Genomic DNA, 25233 nt, shown 5'->3' with positions numbered 1-25233 from the left:
GGAGAGCTGTCATGGCCACTGTCCCCCAGACCCTACCCTTGCCTGTCAGGCAGCATCACCCCAACCTCTGCTCCCACCAGCCACGACAAGAGCCAACTCTCGTGGGGTCCCATTCGGATCCACCCTTCCAGGAGCCCTCTCTGGCAGAGCCTGCCTCACTCAGTGCCTGTAGAGGCCTGCCACTCACAGCAAAGTCGCGAGTGGTGTTGGGCTCCAGCAAACTCTCTCTTGGCTGATGTGCACCCACCCAGGGTAGGAGGGCAAGCCCTTGGCTGGATTTGGCAGCATCTGCGTACTTTGTTACCTACCTTCCCATCTGTTTGCTGTTACATAAGCTGTGAAACTACAGAGGTTCAATGGAGCATGTGTAAGGAAACGTCATTACTACAAAAAACTCAATTAAATTTTAACTTCTTGGAATAGAGACAAAGTTCTGTGATAAAACTGGCCTGGCAGTGAGAGAGGGAAATGGTGGTGGTTCCCAAAGGGTTGCATAAACCAGGAACTATTCCCAGGCCTCAAGTGACCCACCAACTTAGTGCGGGTGCTGACTGGCAGTGTGATTCAGAGTGTTGCTGCCCACCACCTTGGTATGACTGGAAGCAACAACTGCTTTCTGCACCATGCAGTGCCAGCAGGGCTGCAGCTTGGGCCTCTTGGTGCCAACAGCCTGTGCTTACCTTGTGTGTTGACATGGGGGTCCTGGCATAGATGTGCACAGGGGCTGGTCTGGTATGGGGGCTCTTAAGCTCTCCCCCTCACACTTATCTCCTCCACCCTTAGCTCGACTGCAGGAACTGCAGTTCTCGAACTTTGCAATGACTGTGCCGAAGCAGCTCCTCCCTAGCAAGGTGTCTTGGTGCCTGGGAAGCTTGGCAGTGCCTGGCTTTTGTTCCTCAGGTCCTATTGCTGTTCCCTTCCCTCCCACCCTGCCTTGGCCTCCAGCCCCCTGTGCTTCTGCTCCCACAGCTGCACAACAGCACCTTGCTCCTTTTTGCCCTTCCAGGCCCAACCTCCCACCTCTCGGGACCCCCAAACACTTCCCTACATGGGCTCCTACATCCATGTGCAGGTTTGATACACCCTGGCTGCCTCTCCCGAACTCAACTGGCTCTCTCTGAGCTGCTCTGGGGCTCACCATGGCACATGGTGGCTACCTGGCCTGCAGACACCCTGGGGCCTGGGGGCGTACCCCTAACTTTGTGCCTATTTGCTCATGGGTGCCCCATGGACTTCTGTCTGTCCACATCAGGGCTTATGTGTATGTGCCAACATTTGTGTGGATTTGCAGGTATTTTACCCAAGGGGTGCCCCCCGCTCCCGAGGGGCATGGGTTGGGGATCCCTGACCCCCAACATGGGGTTGGGGAGGCTCTGACACCTCATGGGCCCTTCCTGCTGGACCCCAGCTTGGCATCCACTGCCATTGCGATGGGACCCAGCACCATCATGTGAGGATCCCCAAGTGGGGCCGAGGGCTGATGACCCTACTGTGGAGGCAATGGCGCCATATTGGGGCTGTCCTGCTGCCCCCATCACAGTGGGGTGCTACGGGTGGGCTGTTGCCCCACTCTCCCACCCCATGGCACCCCACTGAGGAGGAACCTTTAGGGGGGAGCCCGGCGGCCGCTGAGGGGAAACGTCCCCCAAACTCCCCCGTGTGATGGGGTATGCCTCCGTCTCGCCGGGGCTGGCTGAGGGGGGACATCGGGCGCGAGAGCGGCGGGAACGGTGGCGGACGGTTGCGCCTTTAACGGCTGGCGGAGGAGGAGGAGGAGAAGGAGGAGGGCCGGGGCTGCGCTGGGTGACATCAGTGGGTTTGGCTCCGGGGCTCAATGGAAACTGGGTGAGCGCCGGGCTGTGCCGAGCACACGCCGGCTGGAGGGGACGGCGAGCGGGCGGGAGGCGGCAGGCAGCGCCGCGCCGCGCTGAGCCGAGCCGAGCGAAGGAGGGACGCGCCGTGCACTGCCGCCACCAGCCCTCCCCAATCCTCCGTCATCCTTCCCGCCGCGGCCGCCTGGCCCCCTGACAGCCGGCGGAGCAGCAGCCCCACACGGCCCCCTTCCCGCCAGGGTGGGTATGGGGGGCGCCCGCCTCCATCTTGGGGCGCAAACCCCGGGGGAAAGGCGGCCCCTCCGGCTCTTTGTGTGCGCGGAGGGAGGGGGAGGGGGCGGGGGAGGGGAGGGCAGGGCGCGATGCGCCGGGCCGGGGGGGGGGAGGCGGGGGACAAAAGCCCCTTTGTGGGGGTGCGGGGAAGGGGTCGCCCCCACGGTGGCGGTGGATTTGGTGAGGGGGGGCTCACCTCTCTTCCCCTTCTTCCTCTGCCGGGGCCCTGCCTGCCGGCGGGGCCGGGGCGAGCGGGAAGGGGGTGCTGTGCCGTTCTCGGCGGGGGGCTGCGGGGGGTCTCCGCGGGGGGCAGACTCCTGCGTGATTTAACCCCCCATCCCTCCCGCTCACTGATGCTCCTTGTCTCATCGCCTGTTCTGGGGGGTCTGCGTTTGGAGGGGGGTGGGCGTTTGTGGGGCTCGGTGTTCCCTTTTGTGGGGGGCGGGAGGGGCGGGGGTCCGCGGCCGGCAGTGAGGCGGGGGGGACACGAGGAGAAGTTGAGCGCCGTTCCCGGGGGTGGCTGCTTTTTGTTACCTACCCGGAAAAATAACAGCCCGGTTAAGGTTGTCTTCGCGTAGTGTTTTGCCTGTAGGGGATGGGGGTGTAAGGGACATATTTATTATTATTTTTTTGTTCGTTCGTGTCGTGTGCTCCCCCCCCCCGCCCCCCGTTTTCCTGTTGTGGCTATTTCTTCCTCAAATGTAGTCCAAATGCTCTGTATGTGGGGTTTCTCTCCCCCCATCTCGTTTGCTGCTAGATCTTCTCCTTTTCGTAAGTGTGAAAGGGTCGGGGTGGGGGGTGTTGATGTTTTGCATTTCAATCAAAATGTAATTTTTCTCTTTTTTTTCTTCCTTTTTTTTTTAAAGCCAGTTCAAATTGTTGTTTTGCTAGCGTCTTCCTTTATTCCGTTCACACACACACACACACACACAAAAAGCCATGTAAAGCCTTTATGGTCTGTGGGCAAAGCAGCCCCTACTCCCTACACTTCCACTGGAAGCCGGAGCAGTACTGGGCTCGGCAGCCTCCATTATGGATCCGTGGGTTTGGTTTTGCGTGGCCTTTGCTAGCCAGGGCATCTTCTCGCTCCCGACCCCCTCAGGTGGGGCTGAGGTGGCCCTCCTGTCCCTGTCGAGTGTGTGTCTTCCCTGTCGTCCCCCCCCCGCCGAGATGGTCCCTGCATCTTGCTGGCACAGCAGAGCAAGATCAACTCTATCGTGTGTTTATATAATGGCCTTTGTGCCTGTATGTGGGTATTTTATATTATATAAAAGGGGATTGGTGCAAAATGGTGTGTGTGTGTGTGGGGGGAAGCAGCGCTGGCGGCTGGATAGTAATTTTTTTTTTTTGAGGCTGTGTAGTATATTGTAGGTGTCTGTGTAATGTTGGATATTCACGTATGCAAGTGCTCATGCAGAGCACACACTTGCTTTGAGGTTGTATGTGTGTTAATCCCTTATGGAAAACTAAATGGTTTAACTCAATGATTGCCCTGCAGCCCCTGGGAATGCTGGAGAGTGCAGGAAGGGTGGCATGGTGGGGGGGATAAGCCTGATGGGGGGGAGGGAAGGGAGGGGTGGCTTTTTAAATTTTACCGGTATAAATTATATCTAGATGGTTATATTAAATTTTATATATAAATATTACATGTAAAATTTTCTTTCTTCTTCTTGTAATAGTAGACCCAAAGATTAGAGGATAAGGGGGTATGCATATGAAGTAGAAGCAAATGTCGTAGGTGTTTGAACTCCTGGAGCAGTTGTTGGGGGGTGGGATGTGTGTGTCCTGCCCACTCTCCTTACCATGAGTCCAGGCTGTTGCTCTCTGGCTATCCTCCACGCAGGTTTTCTAAGCACACTTGTGTGTGTGTTGGGGTGGGGGGGAGATAAGGCAAAATGACAGCTGTGCAAGACCATGATTTTTCACTCTTATTATCCTGCTTCCCGCTTCCACCCCCTCGCCCCGGAGCATTTTTTAGATTCCCCTTTGGAGCCTGTTGCTTAATCAGCCAGAAGGGCTGCTGCCTAGCTGTGTGAGAAACCCTTCTTAACCTGGCTTCTGCCCGTCCCAGAAGGGTGGGACCAAATTTAGGCTTGGGACTGTGGTGTTGCGGAGCAGCAACCGTTGTGCCCTGGTGTGGAGCCCCACTGGGACCTATTGCCCAGCCTCTGCAGCTGGCTCGGCCGTGCTTCTTTGCAGCTGGGAGTTGGACTTGTGTGGAAGTGCTCAGGGTTCACTGGTCTGGGCAAACACGGCCATGAAGGAGGGAGGTTTGAGAGCTATCTTCTTGACGGTGGCGTCACGGGTTCCTGGGGACGTAGACCTTTGATCGTTTATTAGAATAGGAGTGTAAGCAAGTTGGTGTATGTTAATGTGGTTTTACAGAACAGCAGGCAGCGGATAAAAATCATGTCTGTTTGCTGCGCCCTCACCCAGGTACGCCTGCCTCCTGGTTCGGTTCCCAAGGCTCTGCCTACATTCCTTGTAGTGAGAAAGTCAGAAATAGCCACAGGGTTTTGTAGACTTTAGATGCACAGAAATCCACACGCATAAGTAAATACTAGGTGAGGGGACTCCACCTCTGAGTGTTTTGTGTGTGGTTGCTGGTGACTGGAGCTCTGCTTTCAGGGTTCACAATGTCCCCTGAATGCCTTGATAGGATTATTTCCCTGTATGTCTCTGCAGCCCGTATATTCCTCTTTCTGTAATCCCATCTCCTGGGGCAGGAGAAGCAGCTCTGGGTTTAAAGTATGCCCAGAATCCTGTAGCTGGGATTACTTTTTTTTGTGCTTGTGTCTCACAAGGCCATTCCTCCCTTCTTTCCTTCAGTGATGCTTCCTTCCCACTGAGCTCCAGCAAGGGAAAGTTCCTCTCACTTACTTGTGAAAACATGAATCATTCCTCACCTTTCCTGTCCCCAACAGGCTCAGTGTCTGCATTTTGTATGCTAATAACATGGCATTGCATAAATTAGGAGTGTGGCAAATCCCTCTAAAAGGAGCCATGTTGGCTGTCTTGCAAAGAGTCATAGTTCCTAGAATAAGTTGGTGGCCATGGAAGGAGTGAGGGAAAAGGGGCTGTTAAGAGGGGAACTGCTGGAACTGTGTTTGGCCAAGCTGTTTGCAGCAGAAGTTGAGGTTGACAGGGAGAACAAACTCTGTGGCTGTGGTCCTTCCACCTAGTTGGTTTTCTGTGGAAGGTGAGTAGGCTAAGCCTGGGCATGTCAATGGGGTATAGCAGGTCAAAGGGTTAGGTAATCACCTCAGGTAAAGGGATGAGGAAAGGCCTGAGCTGCTAATAACAAGCAGCTGGCACATCTGAGTAGGCAACAGAGACAGAGAGGCTCAGGTAGACCGAAGGAGGCTGTGATCCCATCAGCAGAAGTGCGTGGAGATAAGCAAATGGTGTTCCTAGTAAAGAGCACACCTCGCAGGGTTCAGTTCAGCAACATGTCTCCTCCCTGTCCCCTGTGCTGCCCCTGCCTAGGGGCAATTGAGTCGCTTGCTCCTGGCAGTCTGTCTTGTTGCTTGCAGCCCTTGGGTCCTGTGCTTCACCGCCACTGAGGTGCTGGTCTAGGGCTGGGCCAGAGAGCACTCCTTCTCATAGGGTTTATTATGCCTATCCCTTCCGGTGTCTCATGAGGTTAACCACTGTCGTGGTGCCAGGTACTGTAGGTTACAAGGAGCAGTGCCATCTCTCTTGACAGTAGTGTGAAATGATCCCACTGAAACCTTCTCAGAAGGGATTTCCTGCCCCTTCCCAGTCTCTGAACAAAATGGTGGGGAAGAGATTCAATCCTTCTTTGCTCCCATAATGGGAATGTGGAAAACATGCTTGAAAGGGTCATGTTCCTGGAGTGTTTCTATCTCATGCTGTCCCTGGACATCCAGGAGATCAGGAGAGGTGATAGAGGCCATGTAGAAAGTGAAGTATTTCAAGATCAAAAACTACCCAGTCTCTGGGTGAAGTGGCGAGGTCTCTTCTGTAGCCTTACATGAATCACTTCCTGTTTCTGCTCTGACGCTGTGCTTTCTGTGCTTCTTTTCTCAGCACGACTGAACCATGGAGCTTCGAGTGGGGAACAAATACCGTCTGGGCAGAAAGATTGGTAGCGGTTCGTTTGGAGACATTTATCTAGGTGAGTGTGAGTCTCTGTCCTTCCACCTGCAAGGTTGTTTTTCTCAACTGCGTCATTGTTTTGGGGTTGTTTTTCTTGCCTGTTGATATATGTGGTCACCATGTAAGGTTGGAGGTGGTGGAGAGAAAAAGAGCTTGAAGGAATACGGCTGGTTGCTGCTGGTCTTCTGATGAAAGAAATTGGGATGAGCTCAGCTTTGCCTCGCAGGTATTGGAGAGACAGTGGTGGTTGATCAGACTGATTTAGATTTGGGCTATTCAGGGCACATTTGTCATACACCCTACTCCAGCTCTGTTGCTTCCTTTTCTTGAGCTTGGGTGTGTGTGTGTATAAACTCTTTACAGAGTGGGTGGTGGAAAGGGAGGAGATAGCTGTTTCTTCAGGGTAGAAGGAATAAAGTTTTGGGAAGATTGGTAGTGGAAGAGGGGGTCCAGCACCTGTGAGAGAGAGATCTGAGGTGTAAATCAGGTCAGAGAGGCTTGCCTGGTTAAAGTCCTGGGGCCTAGATCTGTTCGATCTGTAACGGGATTTAGAGCTAATGTCTGGAATGACCTGAGCTGGGAGCTCAGTGGAGAGAGTCCTTGAGATGCTGGATTTCCTGTTATCACACCAGGTTGCTTGGGGAGAAGTTCTTCCAAGCCAGCATGATGATGTGTAGATATGTTCCCTGATGCTTTGCCTGCCCATGTTTTTATTTTCTCAAACTGCGTGAGGCTGGAGCAGTGAGACGACCCATAGCCTGACTGATCCCTCCATGAGCGCTGGTGTGGCTTTACCTGTTGTCTAGTTCTCACCGCTACCTGTTTAGCTGTAGTCCTGCAGGCCAGCAGAATGATTGTCCTCTTCCTTCTTGGTGTTTGCACCCTTTGGGTACTTACAGATGGTCGTCATATGCTCCTTGACTGTTAATTTCCTCAGCTGAATTTTGTTTTGCTTCCCAGTACATCCGCCACTCCTCAGTCTTGCTGCTCCTTCAGTTTTTTCCCAGTTTATCCATCTGCTGAGCAGCTCGGAGCCTACACAGCATTTGAGGTGTGGTATCTCCAGTGCTGGGCAGCAAAGGGCTACCCTTGAATGATCTGTAATGTGATGCCTCTGCATAGACTGCTTTGGGCCTCCTTGGCTTCCCCCATCACCGCCACTGTATTGGGTTGCAGAATTGGCCTTAGTGCACTGTCAGCTGTGTTGTAGGAGATCTCTTCTAGATTCTGCAGCATCCTCCCATCCCTCCCTGAGTTCCTTTTGCTGAATACCTCTAGTTCAGATTACTTTTCCCCGTGTTTGTAAATTACCTTGTGTTTTCTACCTCTGGCTTTTATCTCCAGTTCCCTCTTGCTTTATTATTCTCTCTTGATTGGTGTTGGCAGCCTCTCTTGATGAAGTATCCTGTGGGAATCATCAGTAACAGGCTTTGTTGCCATCTTTATCCAAAGCACAAAGATGGTAAATGATGGATCTGGGATCCCAGTTCCACCGTGTGCTACCTTCACTATAGCCTGCTTCTGTATGTCACTCCTCTGTGGCCCTCCAGCCAGTTAGTGTCTCAGGTGCTTTCAATTCCCAGGTGCTAGGGGTTGAGGGGTGGTAGCCTGGACACAGCATTTTCCACCTATGCTAGGACTTGAGGCCTTCCAGACCTTCGCTATGACAGTAGAAGTTGTCAGGATCTTGTAAAGCATCTGGGAAGTGTGTGGAGAAAGAAGGGAGGTAATGAATTGAAAGGCCTCTGCATCACATAACAGGTCATCCAACTGTGCAAAGAGGGCACGGAAGACACAGGCTCTGGTGAAGGGTTTGTGCCTGCCTTGCCTGTAACCAAACAGAACCAAAAATGTGAGAGGTAGAGGAAACCCCAGTGCCCTAGTGTGGTGAACACAGCGGGATGCTTCCAACTGCTGAGTTCAACCAAGTTACGTGAATGCAGTATCAAAGCCCTTGTGATGTTCATTGAGGTGCAAGCCAGCGTGTTTTGAAGCAGTGATAGCGAGACTTCATGGAGCCTGGGTGACTCCCCAGCCTGGAGGGATCGGGGCATGTTGTCTCTGATGGTGCGTCTGGAGGACGCTTGTGCTCATGTTATCCTCTCACGGTCTGCTCTGCAGACAGAGGGACTCATTCACGAGGACTTCTCTGCTGCACCAGAGTCACCTCGCAGTTCTCTCTCTTGATGACGATGTGGAGATGGAGCAGAGACAGACAAGCCCTGTCTGTCTCTGAAGGCGAGCATGGTTGTATGGTTTGTTCTCAGCCTCTCCCTCTCAGGATGTTAGTGCCTTCAACCACTTGGTAGCCAATGGGTGCTGCGTGCTGTGCTCTTTGGGGTTTGCGTGTGGGTTTTCTGTCAGAAGGAAACTTGAGTTTCCACGTGGGCACACACAAAGGATGGACTCCTGTTAATCCCAGACTGGGGCTTGAAGCACAATGCCTTGCTTCCATGCTCTACTTTGAGGGGTGGATATGCTATGCAGTGATTTCCCCAGTGTTGGCTCGGCAGAGTGGGAAATGAGATCTGTCTGCCCTGGGCCTTGGCTACCCTGTTTGCCTCTAAAACTGCTCACTCAGAAGAGCAAAACGCAGTTTTCAGAGGAACTGCTGAAACCTTTGGGCTGCTGGAGGAGAGGTGCTTTGTCAGAGGTATTGGCCAAGAGGCAGGGCAGGGTTGCTGGATGTGGTAGGGATTGTTGGGGGCCGGGTACACTGAAGGGGACTTCGGAGTTGGTGAGGAGCTGGGGAAGGTAGGGCAGACAAAGCATGCTGGGACCTGAGCTGGCTAGGGACAGTTCCTGGTGGCAGGCTCCTCCCTTGCTGGGAGGGGAGTGCCTTCCCTTTGTTTCCTGGCCTGTTAACTCTCTCTCGCCCTATCTGACTTCTTCCATCTGTTCTCAGCCCTCCATTCTTCCTGTGCCAAGCTGGGGAGAGGGGAGCGGGTGGTAGGGAGAGCGGGGAGGTGTGGCTGTTGGCTTGCCCGATGCGCAGGGAGGGCGGTGTTTATTGTATCAGACATGCAGCAAGGCTTTCACGCCAAAGAGATCCTGTTTAGCCGGTGACATCCGATGTCCCTGGGGCCCCGTTTCAAATAGCTCCTGATGAATGAGTTGAATTTGAGCAGCCCCCACAGCGGAGCGAGACTGGGGGTGGATGTTAGGAATTATCCCCAATCCTACATACGTCTCTCGAGTGGCTGAAGCTAGGCAGGCTCTGCTGCGTTTGTCTGAAACGTGGTGCTTTCCAGTCTGGAGAGGGAGCAGAGAACTGTTGCTTTTGTACTTGTATCTTTAAAAAAGATGGTGGTTGTAAGTGTGGAACAAAGGATCGTAGAGACTCCTACCCTTGAATTCCTTCCTTGCTTGTGATGGTCTCAGTCTGGGTAGATCTCTAGCCAAAAAATGGTAGAGGGAGCAACCTGAAGACATATGGGGGTTTGGGGAGGGGGCAAGCCCTAAAGTGTTCAGGCAGTGACCCCCTCAGCAAAGAATAGCTCCTCATTAGGTCCAGTTGGTCCTACCTCTGCAGTGCCAGGCCACAGTATTGTTTCTGCTTTTTCTAAGAGACTAACACCTGTGTTTGGTCTATGGAGAGTATGGGGTTGATACCCATATCGACCACTTGAATAGCGTATTCACATTTTGCAGAATCTCAGTTTTCTTGATGCTTACCCCTCCTTTCCCTTTTCCTGCTTTACATGCTCGCAGATAACACTCCCCACCTGCAGACAGCCTAGTAGATGGATGTATCATCATCTTCCTAAACACACACAGTAATGTGGTGATGAAAACTCATTCATCTTTCCCCTGATCAACCTCAGGGAGTAGGGTTCATTCGAAATGCTAATGCTACTGCTGCCAAAAGTGAGGAGACTTATCATTGTGTGTGTGTCAGCAGATGGACTAGGAGAGGGAATAATTCCCCCAGGGAATGGACAAGGGAGCTGCTGCAGAGCACTTGGAGGAAAGTCTTTACAAAGGCAGGGGGAAGAGAGAAGGGAAGGAAGCGCTTTTACCTATTTGGATGTTCTGGGTGTTCTTATGCTGAATGAGGGCCAGTGATTGAATTTAAAAGGTAGATACTGCTCCAGGGCCACGTTCTTATTGAGATTTGAGCCCCTTTTTCTGCTCTTTTCCTGCTTGCACTCCTTATGCTTGTAAGAAGGGTCCAGTGGTGGACTGAAGGGAATGAATGTACAGACTTACTTTGCTGGCCAGCAGTTTTAAAGCGGAAAACGTCAGCACCTTTCCAAAAGTAACCATTGGACAAATGGCTCTAGCTCTGAGGATGGCTTTTTCTCTTTCCCATCTCCTGGCTCTTGAGTAAAAACCCTTATTAAATTCATCCCATTGCTCATCCTTCCCCTCCCTCAGAGCACCCTAAATAATTCCTCTCCCTCCTTAGTGTTTACAGCCTTCAAATATTTGCGGACTGTTGTCATGCCCCATTCTTCCTCCCCACCCTTCTTAGTTGCATCTCTTGTCTATGTTACATATTTAGCTCTTTTAATCTTTCTTAGTAAATCAATCCCTCTAGGCCCCAATTGTTTTTGTTCCTCTCTTACAAATTCCTAGCAGCTTGTCTGTCTCGACCTGACGCTGTTGTATCTAGATGACATCTTTTTGCTAGCAGGCTAACTTTGTGCACAAGCTAGAACTCTTCAACAGGAGATGGATCTCCTTAAGGTCCACGGGAAGACAGGATCCAGTTGTGTGAACATTTCCTTTTTCTCTTTGGTCCCTGGCTCTGGAGGTGGTGCGTGAAAGAGGATGGATGGAGAGATCTATCTGCAGCTGTCCTTGTGGACTCTGAATGTCTTATCACAGGTATCAGGAGGCACAAATTAGCCAGACCTATGAAACCAAGCTATGGAATATCTACAGAACATGACCTTTGACTCCAGCTCATGTTTGGCAGCATGTTCTGGAGTAGTTTGTTTTATGACAGTGTTCATAAGCTGCTAATGATCAGAGCTGCTCTCTGATTTATGTTTTGAGTGCAACTTCTAATAGTTCCAGATACAAGAAAGGGCTTGACTGTGTGTGAGGCAGGCACGGGATGGGGAGTAGAGAAAAGCAAGTCTTGAGTGTCATTCCCGTGACCTGTGTACAGATCTTAATTCTTTCCATTTTAGGATGATTCGAAACATCTGTAATCCTCTCAGCTAGTATGAGAGAAAGACCAGCCTGTTCTTCCTTCGACAGTGCACTTTGGGACCAGAGTGCTGGCTTTTGTGGCTGGCAGCTCAATTCTTTTCAGAAAGAAGTGCATGGGTGGTGGTTTTGTGTCATCGCAAACTGTCTAGCAATACCTTCAACAAAGGCATCTGAGTAGCTTAATTCAGTACCGGATTCAGTTTGTTTCTTCCCTTCTAATTTAGGTTATAGCAAATGTTTCTGTGTTGGCAAAAGATAAAGGTATTATTAAAGTCCTCAGGAGAGGGAGAAGCTGGAGATCTGGGAATTGTCTGTATTGAGCAGGTCAGGGCTGTGGAGAAACCAGAGGTAGCTGGGAATGTTAGCAATGTCTCCTCCTGAACTAATTATCTCTGAAATGATGTACCTGAGGTAACCAGTAATTTTGTTGGGGAAGAGGTACTCCATATCGCTGCCTGTGGGGTTGGCTTGGGTTCAGGGTTTAGGTATATGATCAGGGACAGCTAAAACTTCCACTCAGTTTAGGTACTGGTGATACATTCAGATTGACCTCCGAAAGTCTGACGCTTTTTGAGTTAACAAGGCAGTTAACATGTTGTGGGATTGTTCTTCTAGCCTGGCTGCAGGATCAGATCCTATTCATGTGCCTTCCTCTGGGCTTGCCTTTGCAAATGCCAGTGCTGGAAACTGTATGAAGCTCAAGTGGCTGAATCTCATTTCTGTCATGGAGAATAAATTTCAGGGCAAAGCTGAAGGTTTTGGCATCTGTATGGGTCTTGTTAAAAGTGTTTAGCTTAGTGGGAGCTTGCACAATCTTCATTTTGCCCTCATTCCTATGCAGGAGCCAATATTGCAACTGGTGAAGAGGTGGCCATCAAACTGGAATGTGTCAAAACTAAGCATCCCCAGCTCCACATTGAAAGCAAGTTCTACAAGATGATGCAAGGAGGAGGTGAGATGGGGAGGAAAGGATGGGGCCGGGGGAGTGGTTGAAGAAGGAAATTATTCTGGAGGGCCTTAGAAAGGAAATGATTTGGTGTTACATACGATCTTCTCAGCAGGGGATGCAGCAGTTTTCCTCTGTTCTGTGGGCTTAATCTTTCTCTTTCCCCAGTGGGCATCCCCTCCATTAAGTGGTGTGGAGCAGAGGGGGACTATAATGTGATGGTGATGGAGCTCTTGGGGCCCAGCCTGGAAGATCTCTTCAACTTCTGTTCCCGCAAATTTAGTCTCAAGACAGTTCTGCTCCTGGCAGACCAGATGGTGAGTTTCCTCTGAAGCATTTGTGCCTACTCTCCTTTTCCATGCCTTTCCCCCAACCCCCCTCTGCTCAAGAACTGCTATATCCCAGGCTTTTTTCATTTAGCAGCGAGTGGCTGCCAGCTTTCTATTTCTTGATGAAGCTGGGGGCCTGGAACCTAGGCACTGCTGGCTTTTCTTGATTGCCATCCCTTCTTCTTTCCCCTGCTGCTCACCCTGTATTAGCATTGTGTGCATAGATGCTTTTGCCTGTGTGATGAATGACTGGCATTGCTACCTATCTTGACTCAGCTGCCTGTGCCCTGGGTTTAAGACTCTTAGCTGTTCTGGACCCTCTCCTTTCCCAGCCTGGCTAAGTTTGAAAGTTGACTGGTGTCAATACTGAAGCTTAAAGTTTTAGTCCATACAAGCTTGCCTCCTGTCCTTTGTGGTGCTAATAGTGACCTCCCCAGATGGAGGACTGGGCTGGTGTGCAGGGTGGAATTCCATCTCCATTCTTCATCTCCAGATCCTTCTGCCTCCAGAGGATGTCTTTTTTTCTTGCCTGTCATTTCTGATATTCTCTGCAAAATGTCCCTTTCCCTGCTCTGACAGACCAAATTCCTGGACATGGTACTTTTTTTAACAGATGCAGTTTTGATATGTTACCTTCTTGCTTGTCTCACTATTTATTTGTTTACTCCCCCACCTCCAGATCAGCCGTATTGAGTACATTCATTCCAAGAACTTCATCCACCGGGATGTGAAGCCAGACAACTTCCTTATGGGCCTCGGCAAAAAAGGCAACCTAGTATACATCATTGATTTTGGTTTGGCCAAGAAGTACCGAGATGCCCGGACCCACCAGCACATCCCTTACCGGGAAAACAAGAATCTGACTGGCACAGCCCGTTATGCCTCTATCAACACCCACCTGGGAATTGGTGAGCCTGCTTTTGACCCTTGGTGGGGCTTTCCAGGGGAGGTAGTGTGTCCCCAGAAGGAGGGGGTTGGGTTCTCTGCCTAGCTCTGTAGCTGACCTCTGTTGAGATGGTGGGTGAATAACTTCACTGCTACACCTGTGTTATCGTGCCTGTATTTTGTGGCACTCTGAGCTCCTGAATTGTCTACTGGTATATGTGCGCTGCTCAGTACAGTGAGGCCCTATTTCAGCAGTAGGGCTGTGACCTTCCTGACTTTACTGCTACTAACTCTACCTTGCACAGTTTTTGCAGGCTGATTAGATATGTAAAGATGTTCACAGGCACTGAGCCTTTAGGGATATGTGCAATTGAAACTTCTCTTGTTGACTCCTGAGTGCCTTCATCAGTGATTATTCTGTAGCTGTCAGAGCTGGAGGATGCAGGCCCGCTGCGATATGGTAATGCTCCTGTTACCCACCACCAAGGATGGGAACAGCCATGTGCTGGAAATGTACAAGAAACTGAAATGAGGGGAGGCTTCCTACTGCCTGGACATCCAGGTTTTGTGACTGAAGATTGGCTGTCATGGGCCTTCAAAATATGTGTGCGTTGGTGAACCACACTGCCCCATTCACCACTAAGAGAGATTGAGGCAGCTTTAGGGAGGTAGGGCTCTGTCCTTAGTGTCTGTGGCTAGTACTGTGGGGTTAAAACTAGGCTGGGAAAGAGTGCTGAGAGTTCAGCCAGGTCTTACACTGGTGATGGCCATCATCCCAGGTTTTGTAAAAATGTTGTGCAGGTTAGTACCCACTGCACTTAAACCTCCTGAAGCTGCCCAAACTCTTGTCCTGGGAATGAGCCCCTGATGCACAACACCTGCTTGCTGTGAGGAACAGAGGTGAAAACCTCTTGCAGTTTCTCTTCCATTCCCTGACCAGATAATTTTCTCTGGTGTGTGACATTTTTCCCCTGCTTGGGCTAAACTTTGTCTACAGTATGAGAGTTTCTTAGTTACTGTAGGGTCCATTCTGAGCAGGCTGACTCGATTCTACTACTGGTTGGCAAATCCAAAGAGCAGAAACACTGAAGCTTTAGTTCCTGTGCTCGCGTCTCAGTTTATCTCTGGGAGACCTTATTCTGAAATGTATAAGCTGGGAATTGGAAAATCAGAGCAAGGAACTCGAAACCTTTTAAACTAACAGCTTCCACAGGATTTCATGTCCTCATTTTTCCTAGGGGAAGCTTCCCATTCTCCCCTCTTGAACATTTCTCAGAAATCTGGAGTCAAGACTTGACCTGCAGAAAATAAAGCAGTTTCCCAGTGTCCTCCTTGCTTAATACTGTATAATGGTAGACTGAAAATGCTTTATTTATATTGAAATGGGGAGTGTTGTGTGTTGAGAGTGGGCTGTGATCTCCTGACCTCTTCCATGTAGTAAAAATAGTTCTTGTAGAGCTTTCCGAGTTGGTCTTCTGTATTTTGGCTTGACCTGCTTATATATAACTGAGTCTCCATTGACTTCTCGGTCAAGATTTCCACAGCCATGGTAACTGCCACAAGGACACATGCACAAAATAATTCTCACTACTATGTCTGCTGATTCTTTTGTGTGTGCCTGCTCTGTCTGAACTGATCACGAGAGGCTAATGTCTGGTTGTGGGGTTGGTTTTATTTTTTTGAAGGACTTTATTATTTATCTGACCCCAACTTAGCCCTTTATTGCTGGTGCTTGTCTTGTGTATCAGGATGAACAAACAATGTCTGAACAGTAATCCAAGGGCAAATTGCATATGCCATCGATCCGAGCACAGCCGTTGCTCTCTTCATGCCCTTTGCTTTGGGAAAGTCTGGGTGTGAGTTACTCTGTGCAACAGGTCTTGGGTGTATTATCTCCACGTTGCAGATAGTTCCCCTGAATGGCATAAAGGTTACGTTGACTTGCCTGGAGGAAAGGGGATAGGGGTGTCGGGGTTGCAGCTGGAGTTCTTGTTTCTCAAGACCTTGCCACAGGGTATATGACAGACACATTTGTGAGTTAGCAGCATTGCCATGGGAACCGTTACTCTGAATTTTTTGACTTTTCAGAGACTAAATTCTCTGTCTTAATGTTAAATTAATGTGGTTTAGGGAGAGGGAAGGAACCAGGTGCTGGGGTATTCGTGTGACGGGAATAGCAAATGAATAAATGCCTTTATCTGAATGTGCAAGCTAAGGGTTGGGCATTCCGATGTCTGGAGGAAACACATTCTTTTCCCAGTGACTGCAGGGAAAAAGTAGGAGGCGAGATCGGGGAGGGTTTCCACAGCTGGAGACTTGCTGTTGGGGGAGTCATTGGACTGTGCAGGCTTTGGTTCATGCATTCCAGTCAATTTTCACATGCTCTGGGGATGAGAGTCCCTTGCACCCTCTGGATCTTGTAAAGTCTGAAATAGGGGTGCCCAGGAGACAGTCTTGGAAGAAGCCTGGTGGGCTCTGTCTGGATAACAGGAGGCTGGGGGTGGGGGCAGTTCCTCCCCAAGCACATGTCCTAGATGACAACAGTGTAGGCTGTGCAGATCATAAAGTTCTTCAGATCGCCCTGCCCTCGTGTCACCCATTCCAGATTTCTGTGGGGTTTTAAAGGTTGTTGCCATGCAGTGGGGAGAGAAAGGGGAAGTGTAGTCCCAGCATGTGCAAAATCAGATCTGAGTATGTAGTCAGGGAAACATTGCTTGGTTAAGACTGCATGCAGCTGGGCTGGCTGCAGTCACAGCAGATTTCTAGGGAGTCGTGCATGGGAACAGCATCACTTGGGGTAGGATCGGTAGAGGGAAGCACTGTCCTGGGGGACCAGGGGCACTTCAGACTGCAAAGAAACAAGTTTTGTCGTGAACCTTGTGTCCAGGGCAACCAGTCCTCAATCTCCTGTCTTTGCCCAAGCACGTTGTCCCCAGGTAACTCACTGTCCTGCTACTCACCCCTGACTCAGCTCCTTCTGAGGACCCTGCTTTGGGAAGGGAGTGAGGGTGTGGGCTGGCTGGGAACCTCCCTGGGAGTGGGAGAGAACCGGCAGGAGATTGCTTGCAGAGAGGGATGGGTTTGAGATGCCATCCTGGGTTGTGTCAGGAGGCAACTTCCTGTTTTCTATTGGAAGGGGGTTTGGGAGGGAGGGAGAGGAGGATGAGTGTCTTATAAAAGTAGCAGCCCCCCAAGTATTGTAGGAGAGCTGAGAAGCTGCAATAAAATGGAGAGAGGAAGTGTGGTGTGGTGTCATAGGTCATGACTGTAATCTTGCTTCTGGACTGACTTGCTCTGGGCATGCGTTCAAGTCACTTGTGTTTCTCTTTTCAAACTGTGAAGTGAGGTTTGGTGTTTTTTTTGTTAGGGTGTTACTGTTCTGTTTTTTTTTTTCTTCTTTGCCTGCATCCCAGGGATGCTGTAAGAGTTAGTCAATGATTGTCAAGCTTCTAAAGGTGGAAAGTAGTGATATTAAGTAATGTTTCTTTGGTGTGTAGAGGTGAACTTTTTTTCTAACTCTAATTACTCCACTTTTGCTTTGTAATATTATCTAGTATCCTGAGGATGTTGTTATGAGGCCAGATAAAACAAAAAGTGGAGATCTGTAATAGTAACTGAAGATGAAACAAAGAAATGGGATGTAGGAACTGTTGTTCTTTACCATCATCCAAGGTTTAATGCAGGATCTTGTAGTTAGGGTTACAGGTGAAAGACAGCTACAATGTTTTGAGGTAGCTTGACGGCTGTGACCCATCATGTTGGTGCTTCAGGCTTGTCGTAGATTAGAATGTCACTGAAATCATTTAAGTGGGCTACAATGACCACATGTACCCGAGATATTGGACATCACGGATGCAACACAATCAGACGTTTATCATTCAGCATTTTAGTAATTAGGTGTTGTACTTGCAGTTGTTTATCCTTTATCATATTGCTGTGTTAAGGCACAGTTAAGGTATATTTGCATGCATGGAATGGGTATTAGTGAGCTGCCCAGTTTGGTTTTGTAACTTCTCTTGTTGCCTCCAGTAAGGGCTTGTAGCTTTCACCACTGACTTCAGGGTCCCTGACCTCAAGTCTCTAATTCTGGCCTTCCTCAGATCACTAGGACTGTGCCTAGGTGTACATTTGCAAAACATCTCCTGTTCTGGATGGGATTGGTGGCTGTGCTCAAAGCTGCTCTCTTCCATGCAAGTGGAGGTGTGTGATCCAGCCTGCCCTAAGCAGTGTGGAGTTCAAGCAAGATTTTGGAAGCAAGATCCTGATTTATTCCTAAAAGACTGATTTGCTTGTTTGGTAGCTTCCTCTGGTTCCTGCCCTGCTCTTTCCTACTCCTCTGAGGGGCATTGCTATGCTCTAGATAGGGAACCCATGGTTACAGGCTTTACAGCTATAGCATGGATAAGTCAAGGGCTGGCAAACTGCAGGATTGATGTTACCCCCGTCTCCTATGCTTTCAGGCCCTGGATGTGCGTTCTGACTCCATTTCCACATTCCTCCTGTCTCAGGATGTAGGTCATTATCAAATATTGTTTAGTTTTATTTATTTGATATGCATGGTGTGTAATTGTAGCCCTCTGAGAGTACACATATCCCAGCCTTAGGCCAAATGCAAAACTGTAGATCTCTTTTCCCTGCTCCCTCCATAGCATCTAAGCATCTTCCAGCCAGTTGTGTGGTTATCTTTGGCAGCAGTCTGATAAGATTAGGAAGTATTAGCCCCTTTAAAGTGGGCAACTTGAGGCAGTAAGTTAGTGAGGTCAAAAAATGTTCCTGTTTCTGTTAGTTCAAAGTAAGACACCTTGGGGATCTGCAGGCCTGCTTTTTCCTTTACTCCTGTCATCGATCATGGTGTTTTCGTGTCATTTCATGTGCTTTGACCCAAAGACACTCTCCTCTCATGGACTGATGAGACCTTCTTTTTCTTCTGCAACCACAGTGCTTTTTTTTTTTAAACTTGCCAAGCCCCCTAGTTCTCAAACTCAAAAAGGAGGAAGAAAGGCCCATGGTGACCCACAGCTTGTGTCAGTACATCTGGACATCTAGATCTGTGATCTGATACAGCTACTCCTTTGTCAGGGTTCAGCTCAGCTAGCAGACTGAGGGGTAGCTGTAATAATCTACTGGCCTTTGAATGGGGCAGGTGGTAGCATGTAACTGATATTGAGAATTAACCTACAGCCCAATACGTAAAATGCAGCATCTTCCAGGACATGGCAGTGAATCCAGCAAAACGTGCTGTAGTAGTAAATTAACCTAACAGATGAATCTCTTTAGTCATTCCTCTACCCCTGTGCTCTCCCTCGAGCCATATTTTGCCTGTCTTACCTATGTAAGTTGTCGTTCTCCTCAAGATGTAAAGTACTTTCTCCAAAGTGTTTATTTAATTTAGGAGGGGGACAAGGGGCAAGGGCTTCTTGGCAAAATTTATAATGAATTTCTAAACATGTTTGAGGAGTTGGGAGAAGTTTCGCAAGTTGATCAGTCAACGTTTTCAGTTGCTGAGATTCTGAATCAGCTCCATCTTGAGCTAGGTTGAAACTTAAAATGGCTAGGCCATTCCAGAGAACAAGTTCAATGTGGAATGCTTGTGTTTGAGAAACAATTTTTTTGTTTCATAAATAAGCATCTAAAAGTGGGCCCTTACAATGGTATGTTAGTGGCAACCCTTGCTCTGAGCATAGTTGGTAGTGATGTCAGTTACACAGTCATTCCCTGTTTGGAGGGGAACCTTTTGTTAAAGTATACTCCTGTATTCATGCCTCTTTCCTCCACAGATTGAAAAATGTCACCAATCTGGAAGGATCTTTGCACAGTATTACGTTACGCTTCTCTGAACTATAAACAAAGTCATTTACCACAAGAAGGGGTCGCTAGTTCCTCATTTCTGTGCTGTGTAAAGAGTATCAGCAGGTTAATTAGAAGATGTGTTTGAAGGGGCTGTGTTGGGCTTACCTCTGTTAGCTTCGTCTTTCCGTGACTACCTCTGTCATGACTAATCCCCAGGGGGAAGTGTCATTCTGGGTGGAGAGGTATAGGTGCCCTTCTTCTGGGACTGGGAAGAGCAAAGTAGGCAGTGTTGCAGCAGCACTTCTGAGCTACTGAATTCTTGTGTGAATTAAGGCTTGTCCAAGTGAGGAGGTAGTCAGAGTAATTATTCACTTATGAAGTGGGTTGGGCTGTATGGAGAGAGGAGCGCTTTAACTCTTGCAGTATGAACATCCCCTCAGGAATTTGTACTGGAATGTCTTCTACAAGTTTGTCTACCCATAGAAATCTACCAAAGAAGAGAGAGAGGGGTTGTTTCTCTTCTTCCATATTCACCTCCAAAGCTGTGTGATTACCAAAGCAGTGTTGGTCGCTGCTCACTCCTTGCCCCTTTGTAACTTCTTCTCACAGAACAAAGTCGCCGTGATGACCTGGAGAGCCTGGGCTACGTGCTCATGTATTTTAACCTGGGCTCGCTGCCCTGGCAGGGCCTCAAGGCTGCCACCAAGCGCCAAAAGTATGAGAGGATCAGTGAGAAGAAGATGTCAACGCCCATCGAGGTGCTCTGCAAAGGGTACCCTTGTAAGTGCTCTGATCTTGATGGCTGTCTTGTCTGACGCATGGCTTACTCTCCTGCTGAAACCCCATGGAGTCTTGAGTCCTGAAGGGCGATGCCTGGTACTCCCAGACCAGGATGTGCTGCTGACACCTGTGATGAGAAGGATAAGAGACCAGTGGTGACACAATTCTGGTTTAGAAGTGGGAAACATGTTTTTGTGGAGAGTCAAGCCTTGTGTTAGGAAGGGCATGAGAGTGCCTCAGAAACAGTCGGGAAGGGGGGTGGGCAGTGAGATGAGAAGGTATATTGATGATACTGAGTTTTTACTGGGTAATAAGGATGAGAGCCAGCTGTGACAAATCCCAGAAATAACCAGGCAATGAAGTGGCAAATGCAGTTCTCTGTAGGTAAATGTGGGGTAACATATGTGAGAGGAGAGAGGAGGCTTGGTCCTCATATCATATGCAGAATAGTAGTCTCTGAGAGGACCAGTGCCACTCACCAATGAGCTGTTGTAGTTAAAATTGATGGTTCTGTGAAAACAGCACTTTTGTGCTTAGTGGCCACTGAGGAGAATGGATCAGGTGTTAGGAATTACTAGGAAAGAAAAGAACCCAAACAGTGTGCATAAACGTGTGGCCCAGTTGCACCTTGTATGCACTGTGCAGCTCTGGTCTATCCCACTATTTCAGCAAGGATGCAGTAAAACTGGAAAAAGGTCCAGGAAATGGCCAAAAGGATCATCAGAGGTGAGATGATTTCTATACAAGCAATGAGTTTGCTGGAACCTGGAAAAGAGGTGATTAGAGAGATGATAGAAGTCTACACTCTTTGCTACGCCTCCAGAAGTTTGGATGGGAGCGGATTATTTTGGTGGCCCCAGTTATCCCAGGTATTGGAGGAGAAACAAAGCTGTTTCCCGCTAGCTGCAAAACAAAACGATGTGATTCTTCACACAGCCAGTAGTAGACCTGTGGAACTCCTTCCCAGAAGATGTTGTGGATACTTAAAGCTTGCAGGAGTTCAAGGAAAGACTGGACAGCTATGTGGAAGAGGGATCCACTGAGGGTTACTAAATAATAAGCAACCACATCCAGATCAGGAAGTTCCCTGAGCTGAAAGCAGGTGAAAGCTGGGCTAATGTAAATGAAGCTGTCAAGACATGCTTGCCCCAGTCTTTCTCCACTGTAGCTGTCTACTTCTGGCCACTGCTTAAGACAAGCTACTGAACTAGGAAGACCTGTGGTCTGAGCTGAGCTTCCCAAAGCTCACCTCCATCTATTCTTTAGGGCTGCATTCTTACTCTGCTTCAGCAGGCTCTGTGACTTGCTACCTCTTGCTTGGAGAAGCAGCTAGAAGAGACATGTGTGAGCATTTCCTCTGGTAAAAATAGGGATGGGGTGGTCTTGGTGGCCAAAGCACTGCAACTGGCAGGCTCTGTTTTCATTACAGAGCTCTGTGTTTGTGCCATCCTGGTCCAGCACACTGCTGCTGAAAGGCTGTGGTGGCTCTGTGGTGGGACCAGGGCGGTTGGGTGGTGTTCAACAATCAACGGTTCACTGTTTCCTCCAGCTGAGTTCTCGACATACCTCAACTTCTGCCGCTCACTGAGGTTTGATGACAAACCTGACTACTCGTACCTGCGGCAGCTCTTCCGCAACCTCTTCCACCGCCAAGGCTTCTCCTACGACTACGTCTTTGACTGGAACATGCTTAAATTTGTGAGTGTGTGTGGGGAAAGGGCTGGAGGAGCAGGGGTTGATTTGTATCATAGAGATGAGGGGGGAAAGATGGAACCTGCTTGTCGTTTGTACTTACTCCTGGTGACCACTTTGAGAAAGGACCTGGTGAAAAGAGGCAGAGTTGTTTGTTGGCACTAACTGGGGGTATGTAGCTACTGTTGTATTAGTGAGTGTGTCTGATGGAACATGTGTGTCAATAGATCTATAGCTATAGGTAGGTAGAGATAATTTGTCAGGAGAGAACCATGCGTGGAGGTGGGACATACAGACATGGATTGCAATAACAGCTGTAGTACCATATGCTTTCTTTCCTCTTTCTTTATGGAAAAGAATGAGGACCTCTCTGGGTGGAGTAGAAGATGGGGACAGGGAAGAACATGTTTTGGGGATGGAGCTCTGCTTTCTTGGCATGATGGAGCACCAGTGTGTGTTCTGTCTGGGGCTGCTGCTGCCTCTCCTGCCTGACAGCCGTGCGTGGCATGGGGTTTCTCTCCTCCTCAGGGAGCAGCCCGGAACCCTGAGGATATGGATCGGGAGCGGCGAGAACATGAGCGAGAAGAGAGGATGGGGCAACTCCGGGGGTCAGCCACACGAGCACTGCCCCCCGGCCCACCTGCTGGAGCCACTGCCAACCGTCTTCGCAATGTCACTGAGCCCATGGCCTCCACCCCCACCTCCCGAATCCAACAGTCCGGTGAGTGGGATGGGAGAGCTGGGGGAGGGTGCCACCCCATTATTGGCTGGAAACTGAAATAATTAACTGATGGTTTCGTCTTGTGTTTCTCTGCACCAACAGGAAACACATCCCCCAGAGCAATCTCAAGAGTGGACAGGGAGCGGAAGGTCAGCATGAGGTTACACCGAGGAGCTCCTGCCAACGTCTCCTCATCTGACCTCACAGGGCGGCAAGAGGTGTCACGGATTTCAGCATCACAGGTGAGTCCCTGCTGCAGTGTTCATAGCCTTGGCCTGCACGTCACAGTAGGACTAAGGGCCCAACAGCAGTTTTTGCCTGATCTGCTGGAGCTGACGTGTGCCTGAAGCTTCTACAGGGTGGTGAGGGGAGTGGTACCAGGTTACGTCTTGGCTCTTCAGTTACATGTTTTCTGGAGGCCATGCTCAGTATGGTCGTCTTAGCTCTGCTTTGCTCTGACTAAGCCTTCATCTGCTTGTCTTCCAGACTGCAGGGGTTTGGAGAAATGGAACAGTAAACTCTTGGGAGGGAGAATATCCCGAGAGAAATGTGCAGCCTCTCTGTTTGGGTGTCCTTCACGGCTTTTTCTTCCTCTCCATCCCTTACCTGTTCTTTTTCTCTTGTAGACAAGTGTGCCATTTGATCACCTTGGGAAGTGAGGAGCAATTGCCACTGGACCAGTGTTTGCTTAGGTGAGCCTGTCCTTGTGCCTGGGATCCCAAGGAAGGAATTGCTGGCATTAGGGATTAGGTTAGGGCTTTGATGTTGCTGTGGGGGATCAGTACATTTCCTTTCCCTTTCCCTTACTTTCAGATGGTTTTTGGCTTCAGAGAGAAAAGTAAGGTTGGCTGCCAAACCCTTGGGGGAATGGATTATCTTGGGTGTGAAGGTAGCTTCCATTTTTACAGGAGGGTGGGGAGGGTAGAGAAGGTGGTGGGCCAGGGAACCATTTTGTTAGTTCCTAATGAATGCTTTTCTGGCAGTGTAATATTGTTGGGGAGGAGAGTGCTGAGCACGTAATCAAGTGTGCGAGACTTTGCACAGCTAGCGAAAGTGCTTCTTGCAGAGGAAACAACAGTAGCTGGACAAGGTAACTGAGGGTTGGCAGAAGTGTAGAAGAAAGGGCTGATTTGATTTGTTACACTTCAGTTGCATTGGAAATGCTGTAAAGAGCCTTTTCTTCTAATGTCCTCTTCCCCTTTTTTTTTCTCTTTCTAGTGTCTTCACTGTATTTTTCTTTTAAAAAACAAAAAATGCAAAAAACAAACAAAAAAACTAAAAAAAAGGAAAAAAACCAACCCCCCGACAGAATTTCTTTTTGCCAACGACGAGGAGTCGAGCTGTGCCCCTGCGCTGGTGTGAGCCATTTCCGAGAGGGCTGCCTGCGTCCCCAGCACGAGCGCCTCCGAGAAGCTGATGATGCGGGAGCCGTGTGGGAACACATCCGTTGCCCCCCCAGCTCCCTCTCCTGACTCTCTGCTCCTGGTTTCTCTCTTTTTTTTTTTTTTTTTCCCCTCCTTCTTCTTGGATATTTTCTCCTGCTTTTTTTTTTTAAAAAAACCCAAGCTTTTAAATCATATGGTTTCTAGCCATATAAATTAACTTTTGCTCTCCTTTTTTCCTGAGGGCAAGGGATGGGGGTGGGTGTTGGGGTTTTTTGTTGTTGTTGGGTTTTTTTTTCTTCTTTTCAGGAGCCTTGTGGGCCAGGAGGGAATCAGATTCCAGCCACACTTGATGGTGGAAGTCTGATTTTTATTATTATAACAGAATTTATTTCTCAAGCATTAAACAGATTTTAAGCTGTGAGGGGAATTGTGGCAATGGCCTAATCATTGACTCGGGCTTCCTTTCCTCGGGTGGCTTCTATGCGGTTGTGTTTTTGGCTGTCGGGAGAAGTGCCAGACTTCCCTGATCCAAGTGGCCCTTGCACACTAAGGGATCTCTATGGAGAGGCACCTGGTCCCGTGGAGGGTGGGGAGGCTGGGGCTGAAATACAGGGAGATGAGAACCCACTTCCCATCCCTGCAGCAGGGTCTATTTTTTGTCTGGCTGTGCGTGTTTTTCTATTTTTTTTAATTAAAACTTGTTTTAATTCCTGCGGAGAGAGTGTGGGACTTGAGGAGAAGAGAGGGGCACACAGAAACTGGAGTTCGGTGTTCTTTCGGAGCAATGGCTCTTGCTCTCTCCTTCCCTCTTGCAACCCCAAGTAAGACCCACCGTACATGCACAACCCCTTCCTGCCCTCTCCCCCCCGTCTCCCCCCATCCCCCCCCCCCTTTTGTTTTTAAGTATAATTTAGGAATACTCAAGCTGCTTTGTGGCACTTGGGGCTTTGAAACACAATGATCACCACTGCGACCTATGGCCTGTAGCAGACACACTGTCACTGTAGTGTGGAGCCGATGGGTTGTTGGCAGGGCGGGGAGGGTGGGGTTAGTCTTTGTTTTGTTTGTTTTTATCCTTTCTATTTAACACTTATTTTTCCTCCCTATTTTTTTCCTAATTTATTTACCCCTCTTACTGTCTCTCTCTTTTTTTTTAATTAAAGAGCAAAACTTTTTATTACTTTGTAATTTAAAAAAACAAAAAAAAACCTGAAGAACTTTGGGGGGGGATTTTGTACTTTTTTCCGTGTAAATATTGGACTTTTTTGAGCTTTATCGTGGTTGTTAATTTGAAGTAATAAAGTAGAAAATGATAAAGTGA

At 49.1% G+C, this 25233-nt stretch overlaps 1 protein-coding gene across 1 annotated transcript; it reads left to right on the top strand.

The window, feature by feature from the left end:
- The first annotated feature begins 1805 nt into the window (after nt 1-1805).
- CSNK1E (casein kinase 1 epsilon) lies at nt 1806-25233 on the top strand. The gene is made up of 11 exons (XM_075077147.1): nt 1806-2072; nt 6156-6243; nt 12226-12336; nt 12499-12647; nt 13339-13567; nt 19944-20114; nt 21664-21812; nt 22335-22527; nt 22630-22769; nt 23154-23219; nt 23746-25233. Exons 2-10 carry the CDS (start codon nt 6168-6170, stop codon nt 23184-23186), a joined length of 1251 nt encoding a protein of 416 aa, XP_074933248.1. The 5' UTR covers nt 1806-2072; nt 6156-6167; the 3' UTR covers nt 23187-23219; nt 23746-25233.

The sequence above is a fragment of the Phalacrocorax aristotelis genome, chromosome 1 (genome assembly GCF_949628215.1).
Source record: "Phalacrocorax aristotelis chromosome 1, bGulAri2.1, whole genome shotgun sequence".
NCBI classification, from domain to species: domain Eukaryota; kingdom Metazoa; phylum Chordata; class Aves; order Suliformes; family Phalacrocoracidae; genus Phalacrocorax; species Phalacrocorax aristotelis.
Note: the sequence above shows the minus strand (reverse complement) of the source record. Positions and strands in the feature narration are given on the sequence as shown.

Excerpts from the sequence above, each read along its gene's own strand:
- CSNK1E (XM_075077147.1), top strand. The coding sequence starts at position 6,168 with ATGGAGCTTCGAGTGGGGAACAAATACCGTCTGGGCAGAAAGATTGGT. Across the intron at positions 6,244-12,225 it reads GTTTGGAGACATTTATCTAG|GAGCCAATATTGCAACTGGT; the intron begins GTGAGTGTGAGT and ends ATTCCTATGCAG. Across the intron at positions 22,528-22,629 it reads CTCCCGAATCCAACAGTCCG|GAAACACATCCCCCAGAGCA; the intron begins GTGAGTGGGATG and ends CTGCACCAACAG.